The following is a 24,887-nucleotide window of genomic DNA, read 5'->3' on the forward strand; positions in this document are numbered from 1 at the left end:
ATTTAAATTAATATTTTTTTAAATAGTTAAATAGCATAAATCGTGGGTACACTCATTTTTTTATGAAAAAAAAAATTGAACCATAGGTGATAGGTGTGTTATTTAATTAGCATTTTCTTATTAGTAACTCTAAAAAAAAAAAAAAGAAAAACATTGAAATTATTTATTGTTTAGCCACGGAGATACCAATGGTGATATACGACTTTTGGAATATATTGTATGTAATAAATAAAATATAAATATATTTAAATTTAGTCATGATTTTGACTTTGAACCGTTTGCGGAAAACAAAGACTACCACTCACTGAGATCTCGTTGAGATTCTGATCGTGTGACTAGTACATTAGTGGCAATTCGGTGGTTAGCATATTGTAATAATTTCTTGTAATATTCTATAATGTTGTCGACATACCTCTTACAAGACTTTAGGCTACAAACACCGATAGCCGAATGCCAATAATGTTATACTCGCAACTCGCTTTATAATAATGTACAAAAGTCATGTAGCTTACAAATAAATAATAATAAATTATTCTGTGATAGTATCCAATTATTCCAATTTCCATACAATTTACAATAATTGATAAGCTTATGATGTTTCCGATGTTTGTCGTTGGATTGTTTCATCGTTATCGGTGTGGTGTGGCCACTGCGGCGGCACGTTCCAAAGTCCCGATCGCCACTGGTTATCAGCTGATGACCTCTTTCGTATCACACGCAGTGACTTTTCCCTTATCATGCGATTTCCATATCGTAGGAAATCTTCCGATTGTTTAAGTTTAATACATTAATTCGTAATTGCGACTTGCTAGTCGCGACTCTCCATCGACACTCGACTGGACGGCGTGTCGCACACTCGCGTACAAACGACAATCACTTTACGTAGTCGTCGCCCAATTCGTTTGTTATTATTTTTTTTTCCACCGTATTTTATTCTGTCAAACTATTCGTTTTAGTTGTTGTTTTATTTTTTTTTTTTTGTTTCTGAATTCTATTGAGTGTTTCGGGTCTACCTCGTAAATACTTCGTTCCCATGGCGTTCGTCCTGAAGAATCCACAGACCAAGAGGTACAGACAATTAAAATTGTTTTGATTTTTTCGTTAACCATGAACGGCAATAAGTTGTTGACTCGTTGTTTATGCTAATTTTTATTGTGTCCTCAATAAAAAAAAAGTGTGTTGTTTACTTATTTATTATGAAGTTTATTCAACAAAAATTATATTATCATGACAAAATATATACCTATTATGTATATTATACATATGTATATTTTATCACGCATATTATAATGTGTTTACTAGTTGAAATGCCCGTTATATGTAAATATGTAGTATAATATCTTATATACCGATACTTTTTTGTTACATTGTTTCCATTTTTGGAATATTCTATTCCCATTTAATAAATCCTATGCTCTTTTATTTCTTTGATTTAATTTACATTTTTCTTTTAAATTATAATATGTCGGTAGGTAAAATATAATATATTAGTAGATTAATAGGTACCTATATTTAACAACACAGAAGTTTTTGTTTTTTTTCAATTAACTAATTGAAATTATATTGATGCTAGATTTGCCTTTTTAAACAGTTATTCCACTTAAAAAATATAACACATTTATTTGATTAATATATATTTAAAATGTTTTTTTAATTGATTGCCCTTTCTACAAAACCATTATAAGAACTATTAAAATTTATATATTTAATACATAAAATATATTACATATCTCTGTTAGATTTCAATGGTTGGTATATAAAGTATTTAATTTTATTAAAAGTTAGAATTTTTAATAATTAAAATTTTATCTATCTATCTGTTAAAATATAAATACCATTACTATTTAATGACCTAATTTTTGTCATAATTTTCTAGTAGTAGTTATCATTATAATAATAATATTAATATAGTAAAACTTATTTTAATATACAATTTAATTTATGTGACCCATATTTAAATACAATTATTTTGTGTTTACAGCTTATTATCTTAATTAGGAACCTAACAAAACAAATATTTAATGTTGGAGTGATTACACAATTATGAATATTGACGACATGATTGGCAACGAAAAAATGCATTCCTTTTGTTTACCTGTTGAATCATGTGTGGTTTGTGGAGATCGAGCATCAGGTGTGTTGACTAATTATCATTAAATTAAGTTATATGCTTATAATAGGTATATTTATATTCTATGATACCTTATAAAAATGATTTTTTATATTTAGGTCGACATTATGGAGCAATTAGTTGTGAAGGATGTAAAGGTTTCTTTAAAAGATCTATACGTAAACAACTAGGCTATCAATGTCGAGGTACCAAAATGTGTGAAGTTACAAAAAATCACCGCAACCGTTGTCAATATTGCCGTCTTCAAAAGTGCCTGTCTATGGGAATGAGAAGTGATTGTAAGGATGAATTATTATATTTATTTTACAAAATAATCACGTAAAAAATGTATTAACTAATTAGTTATAGATTTTCAATTAATGAGTTATTTTATATTAGATATCACTAAAGTTGTATATTTAGTATTTTAACATTTTTTAAATAAGGTATATACAAATAAACATGTCATAGTTTATAATTTATTGAAAATATCCACTATAATAAATAAATATTAGGTAGGTATACAATATAATTTAGTAAATATTTATATACACAGTGAAATTTCTCCTGATAGACACCTTTATATAAACAGACAATTTTTTTGGTTTTATGGACATTCTCACTATTTTTCAGTAGGAAAACCTCTGAATAATGAAAAACTATTTTAATCTTAATTATTAAAAAAAAAAAAAACAATACAATGATAGACAAATGCGCTTACACTTGTTTAACAATAACAAACTTGTCCAAAAACCAATTTCTTTCACACCACATTGAATTGTATTTATGTATGTATGCATTTCTTCTTTTTATATATTTTTTTATGTTCATTTAAGTATGTATTGTTAAAAATCAAAATATTAAAATTTATTATATCATTAAAACATAACATCTCAATATTTATGTGTAATAGATGATAGATGTAATTAATATTTACAAAATAACATATACAGTAGAATCTCAGTAATCCGACAGATATCAGATCACGCTACTGCCAGATTAACAAAAACAGCAAATTAATAAAGGTTCACATAAAAACGTATTTTTACTTATTGAAAAATTAAAAAATTATTTATTAATTATTAAAAAATGAATAATCTTATTGTACTTCAATACTAACTGAATAAAAGTAAAATATCTAATAGGTTTATTTGGATTTAATCTGTTATTACTTAGTTTTATCTAACATTTTATTGTTTACGATAGTAACTTTATATACAAATACATATTAGTACGTATAGGTTAATATAGCCAGATTATCGAAATTCTACTGTGGTTATATTGATTATGTCTTAGACCAGATTTGTATTGCACCAAATATGATTTTTAGATTTATTTTTATTAATTATCAATGTGGAAACAAAAATCATCATGCTTACAGCTTAAAAATAACTTGTTTGTTTTTCTCATAGTTAAACAATATTTTTTGATATAGAATAGTATACTGCTTATTAAAAATTGATATAATTACATTGGTGGTTTATAATTAATTTTTTTTTTTTTTTTATTAGCTGTACAACATGAAAGAAAACCAGTTACAGATAGAATAGAATCTATTCATAATATGTCAACTAGCCCGGACAATAATAACATTCCTACATTTTCATACGCAAATAATTCATATATTAAAAATGAAATGCCATTTATCAAAAATGATATGCATTTCATTAAAACAGAAATACCATATGCAGGAAATCGCTCCGTGTATAATGATCAAACAGCATTGAATTTACTTCAAACATCAAGTAATATATTAGCTTATTGTCAGTTAATCCTAATAATTCAATACATTTATCAGTTTTAAGAACAATATTTGGTTAATTTAAACTGTCAAGTTTTTTTTTTTTTAATAGAATTTTTTTTTCAGATGAAAATGATTCTTCTGTCAGAAATCAGAATTATATGGATTATTATATGGCTGAAGATGAAGAATCATCAGTTAGCCATTCTCCAAATAATGAACAGGATATTAAACCATTTAATCAAGACAATAAAAGCCTATTAGTACTTACATTGGATTCTATGACAAATGCTACTCAAGTAATATATTATACAGTCACTCACTATTTATTTGGTTGATTTAATAATCAAATATAATATTTATTATTTTATTAATTAATACAATATTATTTCATTTAGCAAAATTCTAATGGTACTGATTCATCATATGAGGTTGAAGTGCAGAGTAACATTGTTTTAGATATTTCTGAAGATGTAATGCCAACTGTCAATATTAACTTCCCATTTCAATCACCTAGTCCTAAATACGCATACTTAAATTTACATTTTATTTGTGAAAGTGCTTCAAGGTTATTGTTTCTGTCGATAAATTGGGTTCAGAGTCTTCCAGTTTTTCAGCTTCTAACGTAAGATTCACTATTAATATTATAGCAAATAAAATTTAACAAGAACTTATTAATTATGTTTTAGATTTGAAGTACAGCTTAGTCTGCTAAAAAATTCTTGGTCACAATTGTTTATTTTGGGTTTAACTCAATGTGCACAGGCATTATCAATAATACCAGTACTTAGTTCTATGATAACTCATTTACAAAATGATGAAATTCACAACTCGTCCAACTCCAGTAAAGCTAAGGAGGTAAATAATTAAATATATCAACCATGATTATTTAATTTATTAAGTTGAATTTACATTAGAAATAGAAACTAATACAAAAAGTTTTTATGAATATTAACATTATATCACTATTGTTATGGTGGAATCTATTTTGACCTTTTTTTGTGTGCAATTTAACATGAAAAAATAGATAGGTATGATAACATATCCATGTCTAACCATGCTACTTTTTAAATTTTGATTGATTGATATTTTTTATGTTTATTTATATATATTATAACAGTTTAATCTGTATAGTTAAATTAAACCATTTGGATGTAATTTGTGTTTATGATATATCTACGTTATCTCTTTCTTATTGCATTTTAATTTTATATTATTCTTTATTGTGTTTTTGTTATTAGTTATCAATAAGGCTAGGGACTTATAAAAGTTTGTATGTTATCTAATGGGTAATGCGGAATTGGTTCCCAAAAAAACTACTTTCCAGTATACTTGTACAACTGTTACAAAATGTGTATTAATCTTATATTATTCTATTAGGTTTTACAATGTCTGGAAAAATTTATAAATACAGTGAATTCCGCTTAATGTGATCACATTGGTTCAGATAATTTTGACTCTATTAACCGATTGATTCCATAAAACTTTTTTTTTATTGATGAATTTGTATTTATATGTATGTTTAAAATTAGATTAAAATAAAATAAAGTGAAGAAACTATCTATTTTTTAGTGTATTTGAGAATCTACTAATTTCATATTCATTTTAGCCTGAAATTAAAATCCATGTTCAGTTAATATAATATATACATAATTCTTAATTATTTAAAAAGAAATAATAATTTATGTACATAGTGTACCTATAACTTTTGGAACAACTGAAAAATATAGTTTTCGACATATTTTCGAATAGCTCCTTTTAACTTTTTCAAAATAAAAAAAGTTTTAAATACCATTAAAACGATAAGAATGTTCTTAAAAATGATTCAATTATCCAGTACTTGGTGATTTTAATAAAAGGTTAATTTAATATTAGTAACATAAGAACTGGTTTAGGATTTTTAATTTTGATTCTAATAAACGGTTGATTCTGTAAACCAGTGATTACATTAAGCGGAACTCACTGTTTAAATTTATATCTAGTTAAATCAAGTATTAAAAGGGTGTCAAACCCGCATGTGTTGTCTCCATCTTATAAGTAAATAACATAGCAAATTTACTCTCAGCAGATTTTGTTTTGCTCCCTCAGTTTAAAAATTAGAATGTATCGACCTATTATAAAACTAGATGGTAAGAAAATTATTTGTGTTAGTAAGTTAATTTTTTTACGATAGTTCAATTATTTAGCACGTTATGCGTGTATAATATAGTGTGCATTAATAATGCTCATAACTCACTTAAAAACTTAATAATCGTAAAATACCAACATACAAACACAGATAATGTTCTTACCATCAAGTTTTATAATAAGTTGATTCATTCTAATTTTTAAACTAACGGAGCTAAATGTGACCTGCTGAGCACAAATTTACTATGTTACATACTTGTAAGAAGGAGACAACACATGCGGGTGTTACGACTTCTTAATTGTTTAGTTTTGTTTAATTATTATTATTGATGTAAGGAAAAAATATGATTCTTAATCAATATATATATATAACGTATAATATGAATATATTATACTGATTAACATTTTTAGCCATTCCTAGGTATTCTAGATAGTGTTTGAAATATTTTATACATATATAATAATTCTATACGGTCCTAAGTCTGTTTAAAAGGGAAAGAAAATTTTTACTGATTGAATATATCATAATAATTTGAAAAGTTAATTTAACAAGATTATATTACCATGAATGCTTGCTGGAACCAATTTGTATGTTACCTGTAAACAATCCGTGAACCAATTCGACAATTGGGAACCAACTTGTTTTCATCCTTTCTAATATTTATTCAAAACATAGCTTAGTGATATAGAAATTTGTTTTATAATATCAGGAATCTACAGTAATTACTTTTTTTGCATATTTTACTTATATTTCAATGTAGATACCAAAAAAAGAATATTTAATGCAATTAGTGTGGGTCAAACCTTGTCTGCGAGAACATTTTTTGTTGAAATTATGAACCACCTATATACTTTTATCTACATATAGACTACATATTTATATTGTATGATTCTTATACAGTTATACACAGGGCTTAAAGTAGGAAAAAATTCCAGGAGGACTAATGTCTCCATATAGTTTTAAGCGTTCCATAATTAAAATTGTATGTATTATGTTTAATGCATATACGTCATAGGATGATACATAATGTATCATCAACGATGATAACAGCGATTGTGTTACATACTCATCCAATTTTTATCCCTGAATAATGTTCAAATTTGTTATTTTTTTCATGAAACATTTAAATCATAAATAATACTACATTTTTAAGAATAAATAATAATTTATACAAATTTTATATTTTGAATGGTAATATTTTCTCTTATAATGTTAGTTGTAAGTATTGGTTGTCTTTAAAGAAAATTAAAGACAAAAATATTTTTATCATAAAAATCTAATGTTTTTAGTGCTTTAAATTATTGTATAAGAAAAATTCAAATTATTTGCATGTTTGAGCACTGAGCATACTTAAAAAATCACACATTCACACTTTACCTATATTTATATATATATGTATATATGAAGTTCAATTTCACATTATTTTATAGAGCTATTTAAAAAAAAAACATTCATAAATACATATATTTTATTTTATTAAACATTAAGAAGATGTTAGGGTACTATTTGTTATCTCTCTCTAATCCACGCACTAAATAGCAACTTTTAGGTTCACAATAATGACTATAATCATATTAATTTCTCAAATTAGAGTGAAATAACCTCTTTTACAATTTAAAGTTAAGATCATTATCTAGTGCATCTCATAAGCGTTTTATTATATTTTAATTTTAAAGTTAATTATGATTATTTTTAAATTGTAAATTATTTATACATCTTAAGAAACTCATAACTCACTTTAAAATTAAAATATAATAAAGCCTTTATGAGATGCCCTAGATAACATTCTTAACTTTAAATTGTATACGAGGTCATTACAATCTAATTTGAGAAATTGACATGGTTATATTCATTATTGAGAACATAATTTTGCTATGTTTTGCGTGAGTTAGAAAGAGATAACAAATACTACGCTAACATCTTCTTAAATAACACGAATTTATAAAAAATAAAAACCAAGATTTAATTTCAACATAATTCTTAGTTATATTAAAACTTACATTTGGCTATAATTTTAAGCGTTTTAGTGTATCTTTTAAATGATTTGTTTAAGGGGACACTTTTTAACCCCCATTAGAAGTTGGAGGACTGAGTCCCCTGCGTACCCGGTAGCGCTAAACTAAATTTTATTGGGAGAGGTGATGCAATCCAAAAACTATCTACCCAGTATCCACACAAACAATTGAAACAGAAACTCATAAAATCTTAACTACATAAATCAATACTAAAGTTATTATCAATAATTCAAATTTGATTTTTCGCTTATTGTTGAAAACAATATTATTCTTTAATCTAAATCTTTGAATCCAACTAGTAGAACAAACAAAATTAAAGATAAAAGATTTTTCCAATATAATCAAAAATAACCGTCATAACATCTGTATAGTCATTATACAGATGTCATAATAATCGATACAAATTAATACATACAATATAAGAGTTTTGCTGGGACCTTCAATCTAAGGTCATTACACCCAATATGTCATTACAACCAATGTCATTATAAACAGTTTCTACTGTACTCATGTCATATTGTGTTGTACTACTTGCTTGAACAATACCATAATAATAATTACTATCAGTAAAATGGTAGATTTAATTATTGATTTATTTTTGCCAAAAATATTACATATGTGATATAAGTATTACTATTTTTAATTAAATCAATATAGTTGTAGTATAGTATGAATAGGTTCCTTGTATAAATAAAATAACTTATAATTAGTTTATACTTTGAAAATGTCAGTGTTCATAAAAAATATTAAATAATAATTTATTTAAATTTTCAAAATTTCTGCACTATTAATATTTTTGAATTGAGTAGATATAACAAAGTAACTAAAATAATTTGACAAAAAACAATTTTTTTTTTGTAAATATTCAATTTTATCAAAATTTGAACTTAAAGTATCTCAACTAGAAAAATTATGGGTATCATTTATTTTTGATATTTTTTAATATTAGTAAATTCAAATATCCAGTATTCAGATACAAATTATTATTTATAGTTGATTTTGGTAAGTTAACCATTTGTTATCTTAAAGATAACTGTTTAATTAGTATACTATAGTCTATAATATCAGAAGAGTATAGGTAGGTAGATCAGGTTAATATAAATAAATAAAGTTGCATTAATTTATGAATATTATACCAATGTAAAGTATAATATATACATTTATCAATCAGCATTCAGTACTCACCCAATTCACCATTGTTTGCCTCCCACCTATACATTAAAACAAGTTGGACAGTTTTCCTCTTTGATATTAAGGTTAAGTGCCATTGAATCTATCCAAACAAAAGTATTTAATGTAGTTGTCAATCAAAGTAAAATGTTAGAATTATTTATTAAAATACAATATTTTATCATTTTCAATATAAATTACATTATAACTTTATTTTATTCAAACATTATTTCATAACTGATTTTATATAGTATTCAGTATTTTAAATCGTTCTTATTTTCTAATTTAGCTTTGAATTAAAAATTGTTATTAATAATAGGAAATTAAATAATTTATATTACTTGAGAAATAACTATAAAAATTTAAGAAAGAGACTAATTACATAGTTGAATTTTTTTTTAAATGTATATAAAGAACCCTTGTTAAAATAATTAAGATGCTTGGACTATTGACTTTATTTTTTAATTAATAATATTAATGTAACACATGCATTATTTGATGATCTGGATGACTTAAAATTTAATTTGTCATTTGGCCTTGACATTTTATTAATCAGTTTTGTGTATGACTGTTGTTTTGTTCTTAAATGTCTCATACATTTTTTTTTAACATATCATTAAAATTGGATATATTTTGTAAAATTTAAAAAACTATAATTTTCCCAATTTTTATGAAAAGTAAGTTTGTTCTTCTGTAACAAACTACCATTTTATTTTTTTCCATACTACCAACATTATATTTGAAATTGATAAATATAAAAATATTTTTTCATTAAATTTTTTTTTTTATTGAATATTCAATATGGTTTCCACGGGGGACACTCTACTATAAATAATTTGGCTATTTTCAAACACCAATGAATATTATTTAGCTGGTTGTATTATAAACATTGTTATTTTTTTAAACTTAATTAACTCAATACATTGCTCTTATTTACTAGAATGATAACATTTTATCAAATTAATAATTCATTTATTAGAAACTTAGACATTTTTTAATTAATAATGATTCTACAACTTATTGTACTTTCAAATTTATTCTTAGTAAACTATCAATATTATTGTAAAATGAGTTAATAAAAGTCATTGAACAATATTAATATACCTTTATTGACAACATAATTGAAAGCTTATCCAATGTAATAAGTCCAAATTGAAAAATTATATTTTTTTCATGTATTTGTACACAATAAAAGTGTTAAACAGTTAGGTAATCAAGTTTTGAAAAGTGTTTTTAACTAAGTTCCTGGTCGTAAATATATTAATATATAAGCATAATTTCATGAGTTATACTTAAAAATAAAATACTAATGTAATTTTTTTTTAGCTTATTGATTACCTCAATAGAATACAAGATTATATTACAGAAATGGAAAATATTGAAGTGAATGAAGTGGAATATGCATATTTAAAATTAATATCCTTATTTAACACTGGTAAATTCTTAATGTTGAATTTTAAATAAATTAATATCAAATAAGTTTATTGTACATACATTAAATACTTATATTTTGTTTACAGATAATCCTTCTGAAAGACAACAATTAAACAAACTACAAGAAAAAGCTGTCAAAGAATTAAAACAGCATTTGATCAAAGAATGCAATGATGAACACCGTATAGCCATATTATTGTTACGACTTCCAACTTTACGTTCATTACAACCTAATATCATAGAAGAAATATTCTTTTCTAGTTTGTTGGGTAGTTTTCAAATTGATGCAGTTATACCTCAAATTTTGAAGCTAAAATGTTCAAATACAGGTAAATATATAATCATGTATAATATATAATACATTAATTCATGTACCTATTATTAATTACATTTAATTTGTATTATCATATCATTTACAAATGTTAAATAATTATAAATTTAATACCTATGTTGTTTATACTTTGAAATTATATATTTTGTTTTTTTTTTCAGAATATGAAGATTTTGTTTCTAAAAACTTTGTTTCATAATAATTATGGTTAGTCATATTTATGGTTTGTATTTTCGTTGTAATCGTCTTGTATTTGAATTTTAGTTTTATTATAGACTTATAAGATATTTAAGTTTAAATATTTATATAATAGTAATATCTTTCGCTTTTATAATTTTATTTCAGAGGAGATGAAATGTACAATTAATTTTTTGATTTTGAAAACCTTAGCATCTCAATATTTAAATTAATAACAGTGGTGCAAAGCCAGATATTTAATTCAGATTTTCTGGTGGATATCAATGTAACTATAATAAGTTTTAAAATACAATATAAAAATAATTAAGAGAATGCCTCACTTGCTTGTATTGTCTTCTTCTTTCAAACAGATAAAATAGTAAATTTGTGTTCACAGTTCCAATTGTTTTTTTGTTAGTTTTAATATTAAAGTGAATTGACATTATAAAACTTGAAGGTAAGAACATAAAGTTGACTGTGTAGTCTAACCATTAGTATTTGTTCATTACAATATTTTAGTTCTAAGCAAATAATGAGCATTTTATCTAATATTAATATTTTATATACTATAATTTTCTTAATAATAAAAATATAGAAAAAAAAATATTTTCAGATATTGTTGTTACCTTTAAATTTGATGTGCTGGTCAATATTCATTCTAAAATTAAATTTTACAACAAAAAATTGTAACTGCTGAAATCAAATTTACCATGTTACATGTTTGTAAAATAAAGACAACTTATGGACATGACATTCTCTTGAAATCAAAAACAATCTTAATTCCCATTTTACACTATGACAATAACTTTATTTTTATTTGAGAAATTGCTTTTAAACTACGGTTTGTCGTAATAGTTATGTATAGTTTATAGAGAGTAATTAGGTTTTAGTAGACATGGTGTGTTGATAGATATTTATGAGTGTTCATTCAGCAGTAAACACGTAAAGATGGGAAAGCGGTCGAACGCCAGTACTAGTTAGCAAATGGTATGCCCATTCTGCTATAATAACCTCAAAATAATTATTCTCTCAAAATTCAGTTTTTGATTGCGCCATGGTTGTCAGTGAGTAATTATGTATAGTATATTCTTTTAATTTTAAATTAAATTAAAATGTTTTTGTTTTTAAACAAGTTTTTATAGAATATTTATTTTATTATATAATATTTAAAATAATGCTGGAACAATTAAAAGTAAATAAATGATTGATTTCAATTTAAAAATAGACCTAAAATGCATATGCAAGAGTATAATTGATAGTTTTTTAATATACTTAGTATAATGGAGTAATATGAATAACAGAATATTAATTAAAAAATATAGTATAGTCTTTTTTATAGTTTATAATTTGATATGATCAGTCTTCCAAAAAATGTTTGTTTAATTTATTCCAAATTTGTATTTATTTTCCTTCCTTTAAAATATTATTTTAAGTATTTTATAATATGTGAACTTAATATATTTATTATTATAATTAAATATAACTGTAAATATTTAAAAAAAAGCTTATAGGAACTATTGTCTTAAAAAATCCAATTTTTGATACTAACACAAAATACTATAAGTTGCTATTCTAATTAGATTAACAATATTTGTTTTATTTTTTGATATATTATAGAAACTTGTTTATCTAAATAACCTATAGTTATACCAATAAAATGGTACCAATGGGATATAACAATATTGAAAATATGATACTGGTATTGCTATATCAGAATCAGTACCTACTGGTAAATTGTGGTATTACATCTTACCAGTATATATTAGAATATCATAATAATATAGTATATCTAAAACATACTGGCAATGATGATACCATCATTATCATTGTATCAAAATTTACTGAAGTTTAATAATATATGAATACCTAAAAATAATATAATATATATGTATATAATAATAAAATTGCCCATATTAAATGTTTTAAAAAGTTTGTATGTGGTATCCACATAAATAACACATCCATATTATTATCATTTTTGAATCAAGCTGAAACCAAAATCCATAATATATTATGTATAATAATACTATTTATAATAAATTTAACTCTTGAAAATCTATTCAAATAAATTTAATAAACCAGTTATCATTAGAGTGTACAGCAACTGAATAACTTATTCCTAATTACTAATAATTAGGCTCTGGATGCATACAAGTTTCTATTATAATAATATAGTAATTGAAAAAATTCAACAGTGTTAAATAGTTATTATTTAATGGTTTTATGATTATGTGAAATGCAGGTTTTAAATAAAAACAACAAAGCTTATTATACTTTTGGTTTTTTATACCTTTTTGATGTATGTATCAAATATTATGATAAATCACATATCATTAGGGTATATGAATAGCAATATTTTCTTATTTTCATTATCATTTCTCTCAAAATGATTTATTTTGTTTTGTTATTATTAGTAGTGCTTCCACTAGAATTAATATTTGACTTAAGAATTATTAAATTGTTGACAATAATAATTATTGTTTATTTTCTATTGATCATACAGCCAAATTAATCTATAATTTTAACTTTTTTAAATATTCTTACTTGTTTTTTGTAATTAATTAAATTAAACTAATAAAACAACGGTTTTTATATTCTATAAATATTTTGTTATTCTAAAAAGGTGAGTAGAATATATTAGTATAAATGGCATACATTTTTAAGACTTTAATGTCTGATTATAATTTGATCTTTTGTTTAAAATGTTCTAGCATGTCTTGGATTTGTTAGAATTTCCTATTTCGTATAACAAATTTATACTTATTTATATTATTATATACTTAGCTAATTAGCTAATTTACTTCAAAAATATTATGTATAACGTTTTGTATAGGGTTTTACAATTATCCTATAAATATAAAAATAATTAATAAATAATTAATTCATTTTAAGTAATTTACATATTACACTTTTTTTTGCAGGGTAAAATACTCTGATAAACCCTTATAATTAAATCGGTTAGGTTTACCTTTAAATTACCTCAGGGTTAGTAACTGAGACAATAAATGTAACAATTATGTGTTGATTTAATATTGTATCAAATAATTTATTCGGTTTAAGTATTTTTTTTGTTAGTAGTATATTATTGTATTACAAACCATACATTTTATTCGTAATATTTTATTGTTTTTTATTTGTAACTTTAATTTTAAGTGTAAGTACTATAAGTTAACTTTATTTAACTTAAGTATTTACTTATAGTGATAATCAATAACATTTGACAATAAAATGCTGTGTTTTAAAATAGGTAATTAAAATTAAACAATAACTTTTGTATTATATTTTTATTGTAATGTTCTTTAAAATTTATATAATCATTTAAATATATTATTCAATTGTAATAATTATATAAGATGCTGTACATAGCGATTAGTGAGTGCACAGCACACGGTCATATTAAAATATGTTTTTAAACTCGGACGGTATGCAATACGAACACGTTAACATTTCAGGATTGTCGTTATATTACATCTTGAAAATTGGTTTGTTCGTTCACTACAATTGTGATATATTAGAATATTGTATAAGATAAAATATGTTTGGCTTGAAAATTATGAATATTATGTTCATTTTATTTTTATTCTTAATATAGTTTAGAATCAGTGGCGAAGATAATAATTTTTTTTTTCTGGTAGTGGATCTTGATTATGATACAATACCTAAATAATTATGATTCATCTAGTTCCCAATACTAAATTATTTAATTAAATGTGGTAGCATATGTTTTATTTTGTGCTATTTGCTTTGCCCAGTTGAAGGAATCAACATACTTATTACTTCTATTATCTATATTTATATTTATCTTCGTTGCTGATTTTGCTAAAAAAAAAACTATATTTTAAAATTCTTATTGGTTACAAGAAATGGGTACGGGATTTACACTAGTTTTATAATTTATAACATTCATTATAGTAGTATAATTTATATTTTAATAATTTTTATTATTATTTGTTATAGTTTGTTTTGTTTTATTTATTTATTTATTTTTGAATGAATTAATTTTTGTTATTCGTTACCATTGAGGTTTTATTTATACTTAGCAAAATTCAATCAATGTTATACTAACTTCAAATTTGCTTTATATTAGATATGTAGTTTTTTTTGTATAAAGCCTATTATGATTTATGTACCTTTACTTAAGTTTTAGTCATACAAATAAAGTTACAACTGTGCAATTATATTGTTTGCTTCTCTTACAAATAAAAACAAAAAAACAAAACAAAAATCGAATCTTATTTCAGACCAAATAAATAATTTTGTTTTATTACTAAAACGATCTAACATATTTAGAAACTTATGTGTAAGATTTTATGTCACTTGGTTCCAAAATTCTTAAAAATAAATTATTTATCTATATTGACTATATTCTATACTTGTATATAACTGCAAGCAGTTGAATAAAAACATGCCTGTATTATTGGTATTTGTATTTATTTATAAATAAAATCTATCATTTTAATTAAAATACACTATAGTACACTATTTCAAGCAGTGGCGCCGAACTCATATGCCATGTGAAGTGATCGCTTCATATCTTAAATAGGTGGGTATAGGGTGGTGTACAGGTGAGTTCTTGGAATTAATGAGTTAATAAAGTTAAATAAGGTGTTATAATAATAATATATATTAATAATAATAATTAGGTGTTAGTCAACTTAACTGACCTGTGTGATCGATTTTTAACGCTTTTATATAATAGATTACCTAAATATTATAGTACCTACAACACCGTTGTACATTCAACCACTTAGGTGAGCAAAACGAAAAGAGTTCTCGACATCAAGTCTCTGTATATACGGTCCGCTTATTTAATTTAAGTTGTTGAGAAGTTTGACCATGGCGTAATTCTCTCAAGAAACAATAACTAATGGCGCGTTGGTGTGGTCATGATTCACGAAGGTGGAAGGTCGAAGACTACCATTATATAAACGTAATATCTACTACAAAGTATGTAACGCAATATTATATTATTTATGTAACTATTAAATATTTGTATTTTTTCTTATTTAACGGGACAAGCCATTTTTTTACATCATACAACTTTAAACGAAATAGCGTAATATAAGATAACTACCTAATGTTTAATCTCTAATAATATGAAAAAAATAACTCGCTCAAGTTCTTAAAGTAAAATTAAACATTATAAGTTCATTTAAAAATAGTCATCGCTTATTATGAATTCTAGATTATAAATAAAAAATACATTGTACCTACCTAACTAACATGAAATAATTGCTTTTTAAAAACAGATATTTTTTAGATATGTAGGTACCTATAAAATATAATTATACTATACATTTGATAAAAACTCAAACTGATGAATCGATGAACGGATTATTATATTTAGTATTCGTTCAAGTTAACAAAAACATTTAAAACTTTATAACTAAACATTATACATTTCGGCGTATTGACTTATATTTTTGACGTGGTCATTTGGACGCATACGATATAATTATACATTAATGTACATAATGAAACTACTCAATTAACCTATTATCAAACTTAAAGGTACCTAATAATATTATCTAGGGCATTTTATAAGCTTCTATTGAATTATAGTTACCTATGTAAAATATTATTGAAACTTTAAAATGCTCGTAACTCACTTTAAAATTAAAATATCAATAAAAGGCTTTAAGATGCCCTAGATAATATTATTACCTTTAAGTTTGATAATAGGTAAATTGACTTTAATATTAAAGCTAACATCATATAATTGATTCCGCTGAACGCAAATTTGCGAGTGTGTTTTACATTCATAAGACGAAGACAACACAGCGGGTATATGAGCTGGTCTACAGCTGCGTCGTTATCGATACGTTTTTAACTTATAAAATACAATAAGCCATAAGGTATGTATAATAGTGCCGGCGTGGCAGCAGTAGAATTTTACAAAAGCTATTACAAAATGTTTACAAGGATCTGCTATAACTAATTTAATTATCAAAAATAGTATAAAACAAAATTTTATAATAAATAGCACTGTTTAAAAATAGTCAATATTTTTTTTATAGGTATTTTATTTATTTTTGTGACATTTAGTTGCGAATTGTTGTAACCATTATATAGCCAGATTATATTATTATATCAATTTAATGGCATAATAATGTAGGTTCCTAAATAATAAAATATCTTAATGTAATTTACCTAAATATAATTTAAATTATTTGATATTTTGGTTATCTCTACAATATTATTAAGTTTTTTTTCATTTTACCTAGGTTTTTGTGTTACACGATTTCAAATTTAATTTACATGTATGTTTCCTTAAAAACTCTTAGACTTTTTAAGGAAAGTCTAGAAATTGATTTTTTAAACACTGAGACGGAGACTTGTTTAAATCCTGGACCGATCTAAGTCATAAGACTAAACTTTAAACGTTCTATATAGAATTCCAAATGATATCCAAGTTCAGACTTTTTACAAGACTATATTATAATAAATAATAATATATTACTATATTATAATAAATAATAATATATAACTATATTATAATAAATAATAATATATTACTATATTGTATGTTCATTACATATAAACGAATAGCGGCTGATACCAGTGATGTTCCCTTCAATATTTTTGAGAGTATACTCGGTGCAATTTTTACAATTTAAATTGAAAACTCTAGACTCTAGAGTCTAAAATAGACTGATGCAGAGTAATGTAGGTACTTATAAATTATAATTTACGATACATCGTTATTTCTTTGCTGACATTTACGATAGATCATTTTTATGAAACACATATTTTGTACTATTAACTGTTTGCAATAAAAGTGGATGTTCTTTCATTTGTATCAATGTTGCTATTCCAGAAATAAGTAATACTATTATCTGTAAAAATAAATATAATGTATGCATTATACATATATACATTTAAAATTGCTTAGGTACGTACATCTAGATAAGTACCTACTTATAATATTTTATTTTAAAAGTATAGAGCATTTTTTATTGATTAGGCATTAATTATTATTTATTAGGTTACTAAATACTTACTGTTATAACTAGATTCAAATTAATATTAAAAATTCCATAAGCTGACATTTCCTGTGATTCAAAAACTGATATTTGATTCATAAACATTTTAACCTAATTTAAAAGTAATTACAAAATGATTAGTATTATGTTTAATAGAAAATAATAATCATTGTCTTGTTAAGGAAGGGGAAGGTATTTGTTCGCAGTATACATTTTAAGAAGATTCATTACATATAAATTATTATAATATGCACATACACTTTGTCCAGCATTGGAAATGTAGCGGTTGTGATGATATTATTGTTTTCCAATAATATACTGCATGCACAATACAATTAAACCTATACCACCAATCGCGGTGAAATCGCGTTTGTACGTATATCTATATGAGTACCTACTACCTTTATCTCGGAAAGGCCGCGGTACTTAAGACAACGTATTTATTTTTTCGAGTATAAATTATATTTATGTAATTATACATCCAGATTCCTGACAAATACCTATTACCTAATGCTATATTTTGTGTATCCCTTTAGCGTGACGACTCTCTGAGAGAATGCGCTTCACGCGTAGAAACTTCTATAGTTCTATAAAAGAAAAATAGAAGTGCACTAGGTGAACGGACAACCCGCAACCTGTATTTCAATATCATCTCAAGGTTTTAAAGTGTGAAAACTATTATAAAATATTAGCTTTACTCTGTTCAAAAGGTTTGTGAGTGGTGTTCCGACTTAGCTCTGATGTCCATGACTTAATGATGTGGTTTTTCTATCTGTCTCTAGAGTATTTTGGCTATACTTAACCGTTTACTAAGTCATACATAAAACTGTCTAATGAGTTCCTTCACTTGACTCCTGTATATAATGTTATATAATATTATCAAAATAATAGTGGCTATGTTACTATGTTAGGTGTGGGATACTGAGATCACGAATTATTATTTGAGTGGCCGCATCGATGGCCCCAAAGTCCGTTTTTCTTAGGTGTTAGGTACCTATATAATATATGTACCAAATCGTCATATTAAAATATTTAACAACGGAAGCTTAATTCCGGCTTTTATATATTACCGAATGTATGATTTACAAAGTGTCAAATTATTGTTATCATGATAACACGTATCATCATACAATATAACATAATATGTTTATTTAATATTATTATAATATATGATTCATAATAACTTGTTAATTATATGTGTATGTGCATAAATATATATTTATATTAATTAAAAGATTGTATGAATGACGAATGTGATGATTATTGCTTATATTTTTATGACGAATAGAAGCTGTTATAGTAAGAGGTAGAATCAGATGGTACATTCATTAACACAGCAATGAAAATAGTATGAATTTTAAATTTAAACACTTAAAAATATGGTAAGCTAAAAAAATATTATTTATAATACTTTATTAACTTGGATTTTTAAGGCAATTGATAACTTTGAAATCCTGGTTAACCGTAAATAGGATATTATCTGTCTTTTCTGAAAACATAAAGTTACAAAAAATGTACAATGCATTATAAAACATAATTAAAATACTACTATATTACAGTACTTATATTAAATAATTGAATAATGACGTGTATAAATAATAATTAACTTGATACGTCTACACTCATTGTCTCATTTTGAATTTTGATTTATTACTTATTTAAATATTTGAATATTATAATTTATAAGTACAAAATACTTTGAATATGTATTTTTAAGAAAAAGTGTGTGATAACTGATAGATTTTATTTAACACTGAGATATTAAAATAGGTGTAATATTGTGATAAAAAATGAATAATATTACAAATAATAATATTTTAGATTCTGAGAAGAGCGAGATATGTATTGATTTTATGATTTTTACAATAATAACCCTTTTAAAAACCATATTTTGTATTTGTTATTACTTTTTATTAGGTTTTAGAGTAGAGAAATTACTTAAAACTTCAACCATGAACATGATTTTACTGTTACCAAATTTGGTCTAATTGTTTTACTAAATCAAAAATAAAAAATCTCAGTAAGTATCCAGTATCCATCTATATAGGAGGTATAATATACTCGTATCATCTATTTTTCTTAATAATTGAAAATATTTACAATAAAACACAACAAAATTGGAATTTATATATTTGTAAAACTAGACTAAATTGAAATTTTTTTGTTCGTTCCTTATAATAAAAGATTACCTAACTTTCTCTAAGCATAGATACTTGAAAATATTTACCATTAAATTACTATAGTCTATGTACGATGAAATTTTAGACAAATTTTAAGGTTTTCATATAATCACAATACCACAAACTTAGGCATACGGTCTATGGTATGTTTTTGGTATTAACTATGGTTATCTACTATGAGTAAATATAATACTCCTAGAGTAGTATTAACTTAAAAGCTAATTTATTATTTATTATATAAACATAATACATACATTTATTTTTTTAAATTCATAAATATAGTATAATAATTTACGAGTAATATATCTATGCAATGATTTTACTAAAAATAAATTTGACCTAACATACAAGTATTTTTATAGAAATAAATACTTCTTTCGTTTACAGTGAGGAAATATACTATTTAAGGGAACAAAAATGGGATTTCATGAGATTGAATACACGACCAAACATAAATAAAAACAATCAAAAACAGTTTTAAATTATAATGGTGTTATGATAATTTAATTTAATATTTCGTACATCATTAATAATTTATTATTATATAATTAATAAATCGAAGATTTTCATTGTTTTTACCTTTTCATTTACTCGTGAAGCAGAAACAACAATGATCATAGTAAATATTACATTTTGTACATTTGAGATGTGTGGTAACACTTTTTGCAAGATACTTTTCACCATTGATTGATCATTTGTTATGGGAATTTTAAAACAAATAGTATAAAAAAAAATAACCAACATTTCGATGTAGCTGAATACAAAATAAACTAAAAGCATTTGTCCGTAACCCAAACTAAATATTCTTAATATGTCAGATAGTTCAGTGTGTAGTAATCGTATGTTATCCACCATAATTGTTACATCATAATTTGAACATTCACCAGGAACAGCCATCAATCCAGCAGGAAGGCGTTTCCAAAAATCAATTAATGTTTCGAATCTATACTCCAAGTTTCGTAAGAAAAAGAATGAAGAAATAATCACGATAAAGTCTATAAAAAAAGACACGCGAATTAAATATGCAAGCACGGAATGAATATCTATTATTTGAATAGGCCATGTATACACGGCCAATAATGTTGTTCCTATGTAATATAAAAATGTACAAAGAAATATTACATTCCAACTATGTTTACTAAACGGAGTCTGGCTAGCCTTTAAGTATATTGGAAGAGATATCAGTTTTTGATCAAATTCAATGATGCCATTAATCAACCTATAAAAAAAACAAAATTTACAAAAAAATGTATCAATATAAATTTATTTTGACCTTAGTTTCACATGCATGTTGAATCCGAATTAGCAAAAAGTCTTGTAAATGTTTCCATGTAGCACAGATAAATGTATTTAACATTTTGTAATCATCGTTATGTAGATACAAGAACTTTGTTTCTGATTTTAAATGTGGGTGCTAACATTTAAGGCAGGACAGTTAATGTTTTTCAACAATCTATTTTAAAATTTTAATTTATAAAGTATTTGATATGTTGAAAAATTATATTAAGTATAAGTTGTTATAGTATTAGCACCTATATATGGTTATATTAAATAAATATATATATATATTATTAATAAAATATAAATAATTAGAACTTCTGCAGAAAATAATTTTTAAGTTATAATTAACTTATAATTGATGATAATTTTAAAAAGTACAATTTTAGCTTTACTACTATTCTATTACCAATTAATTATTATATATAATAATAACTTATATAATATAACTATTATATAATTTTAAATTTAACTCAGTTTATTGTTCAAATGATAGTCAGTATTTTACTATTATATACTAAAATATTGAACATGAGATAGAAATATTAAAAAATAAGTTCATAAACAATTATATACTGTTTTAAATTCAGTATATTTTCTATATGTTGTGTTAAAATTTCTATTTAAAATGTAATTTTTCTTATTTAACAAATGCGTTATGTTCATCTGATCATAGTAGCTTTTAAATAAGCCGTAAAATTTATATTTTTTTAAAGCTAGATAATTATTATTATACAGGAAAAATAACACTACCCCCAAGGTACGTGTACCTCCATACGTATTGGCTATTTTACCTTTTGTTTTAAAGTTTAAATGATTGATTTATTTTTGTATTCAATCAATCATTTGTTTTTACTTGTGTTTATACGAATAATTTAAATTAGGGATGTCTAAAATGTATTAATAGTACCAAAGTGATTTAGGAAGTTTAGATTTTATATATTAGATATAGATATTTTGAAATGTCAAAATTTAATATTTAGTATTTCATACACGCTCTTAAATTTTTTACCAATAAGGTGGTAAAAAATTAAAACTAATTCAATCATATACTATACCTACACCGACTTATGATGAACCTGACTCATCAATAATTAATAATTAAAAATAAAATATAATAATACAATTGTTAAAATCATTGAATAAAAATGGATTGAGGGTCAATATATAGGTATGATAAATGTATTTAATAATATTTATATTGAGATTTCATATAACTAAATCAAAGAAATAATAATAATAATAAAATATTTGATTATATGTCATACTTTATAATCCATGTTTCCGATAATCTTGATACAATAATGACAGCCCAAAATTTATATAAAAATAACACCTCGGTAAAAATTAATACTTTATGAAAGTTGTAAGTAAATATCATTAACACAACTGTTTTTGTAAATTCAAAAAGCGAGTAATATGTTGAATTTGTATTTTTGGTCAACAATCCATTGGATTCTAAATAATACAATATATTAATGATACCCAAAAACTTGCATATTATTAATACTGGTTTTAAAGTTATTATAAAAACATCCGTCATCTTTACAGTTAATTCGTTGCGATACTAATAAAAACTAATAAGTTTACTAAAAAATTAAAGCAATTGATTGATTTTCAAGAACAAATATTTTAAATTTGTATAAGTAATAATATAGAGCCTAAATTACATTAAATATTTATGTTATTCAATTAATAATGCATTAAATCGATATAAAATGATTATTTTATTGTTTCAATTCAAAGTGTGTGTATCGTTGTCATGATGACAACAAAAATTTAATATATACACATTTCAAATATAATTGACAGAAATATTTCATTAAATAGAGAGAAGCAGAGACATATTTATTTGTAGGTTGATTGTCGGGAGCCGCCCCCCCCCCACCCAAGGTTTGAAGACCTTACATTTTAAACTTGTCAATAATATAGTACTAGTAGTTAGTTTATTTTGTAAATTATAATGAAAAAAAAATTATATTTTAACATTTTATTGCAATACCAGTACCTATTTGTTAGTCAAAGTCAGTGTTATTATAAATTATATTCGGCATAGATATTCAAATGTATAATTAATAAATTACAAAATATTAAGTATACATATAGAAAGGATAAATCCGTAGGCTTTTAATTTTTTACGGACAACGCTGTGCAGGATCAAATATATTATATTGACATATTGTGTATAAACAATAAATATTAAAATTTTAATTTTAATTGATACACTAAGTAGTTATTCCTTTTATTATCGTATTGATAATAATTAATATTCTAATAGTTTAGTAGCTCGAAAGTAGAAAAAAATGTTAAATATAAATATGAATAACACAAATCACAATACAATATTAGATTATCTAACATAAACATATAGGTAGGTAAACTTATAGTGAGTTAAATTTAATACTACACAGGTCCGTACATAATGAGGATTTTTTGGTGGGGGGAGTGAAGGTTATATTAAGTATAATGTAATATGATCAAAAAACTATAGTTAAAAAACACTTTTCATGTACTTAAAAATTAGTACAAATTTAATACATTTTTATAATATAATTTTTTTTTTATAAACCCCTCCATGAAAAAATTTTGCGCAGTGGCTTGATGCTACAACAATCATTGAATGTTAAATAAAGTTATCTTAAAAATTGTAATGGTATACGAAAACAATTAATAATAAAAGTATACAAATAATTTTTTTTTTTATCTAGCGTACTGTTTTAATGTAAGTATACGCAATTAAATAATGACGAAAAGAAAGGTAGTAACAAGTTGCTAGTGTGCCGCGATTGAAAAAACCTGGTGTAGACCAATCTGTAGAATGGACGAACTCCATCTCTGTGTTATGCCTGTATTATCGATATTTTAGAAATGACAAATGTATACATAAGTAATTATTGTATTGTTCATGAATTACGGGATAAAAAAAATCCCGGGTTCGGGACGTGGAAAGCTGCCATTTTTGACCCCTACTACCAACGAGGATGTTATAACACGGTGCACCGACAACGTTACGTTTATAATACGTGTCATTTAAAATCTAAACATGATAATTCGGAGCTTTATTCACCATTTTACATATAGCCATATAGGTACTTGTTTATAATTATTCTTGCCCGACATCGTTGAGTTCCATAATTAACGTCGTTACAACGATATACATACATATATATATATAAGTAGGCACGTTTCCTCTGCCGTTGTCGATTACTGGCCGCCTATACCTTATCTATTTGACACGATACGATTAAGTAGGTACCTACCTCGATCGAATGGATTTCAGGTGGCAATAACACGTCCATTGCAGTCATTGCACAATCGTGGTGCTCGTGGTGTGGTTCGT

The 24,887-nt window shown here is 24.3% G+C and overlaps 1 protein-coding gene across 2 annotated transcripts; it reads left to right on the top strand.

The window, feature by feature from the left end:
- Positions 1 to 610: 610 nt before the first annotated feature.
- LOC113556506 (nuclear receptor subfamily 2 group C member 1-A-like) lies at positions 611 to 12,391 on the top strand. 2 transcript variants are annotated; one of them, XM_026961479.1, is made up of 11 exons: positions 611 to 1,068; positions 1,982 to 2,134; positions 2,230 to 2,409; positions 3,622 to 3,855; positions 3,978 to 4,150; positions 4,250 to 4,476; positions 4,541 to 4,709; positions 10,491 to 10,599; positions 10,685 to 10,927; positions 11,091 to 11,136; positions 11,275 to 12,391. In XM_026961479.1, the coding sequence occupies exons 2-10, from the start codon at positions 2,044 to 2,046 to the stop codon at positions 11,126 to 11,128; spliced, it is 1,464 nt and encodes a 487-aa protein (XP_026817280.1). In that variant the 5' UTR covers positions 611 to 1,068; positions 1,982 to 2,043; the 3' UTR covers positions 11,129 to 11,136; positions 11,275 to 12,391. The 2 variants fall into 2 exon arrangements, with proteins under 2 accessions (XP_026817280.1, XP_026817279.1); XM_026961478.1 differs by having other exon boundaries at positions 11,091 to 12,391.
- The last annotated feature ends 12,496 nt before the right edge of the window (positions 12,392 to 24,887 follow it).

This window comes from Rhopalosiphum maidis, chromosome 3 (genome assembly GCF_003676215.2).
Source record: "Rhopalosiphum maidis isolate BTI-1 chromosome 3, ASM367621v3, whole genome shotgun sequence".
In the NCBI taxonomy this organism is placed as follows: Eukaryota; Metazoa; Arthropoda; class Insecta; order Hemiptera; family Aphididae; genus Rhopalosiphum; species Rhopalosiphum maidis.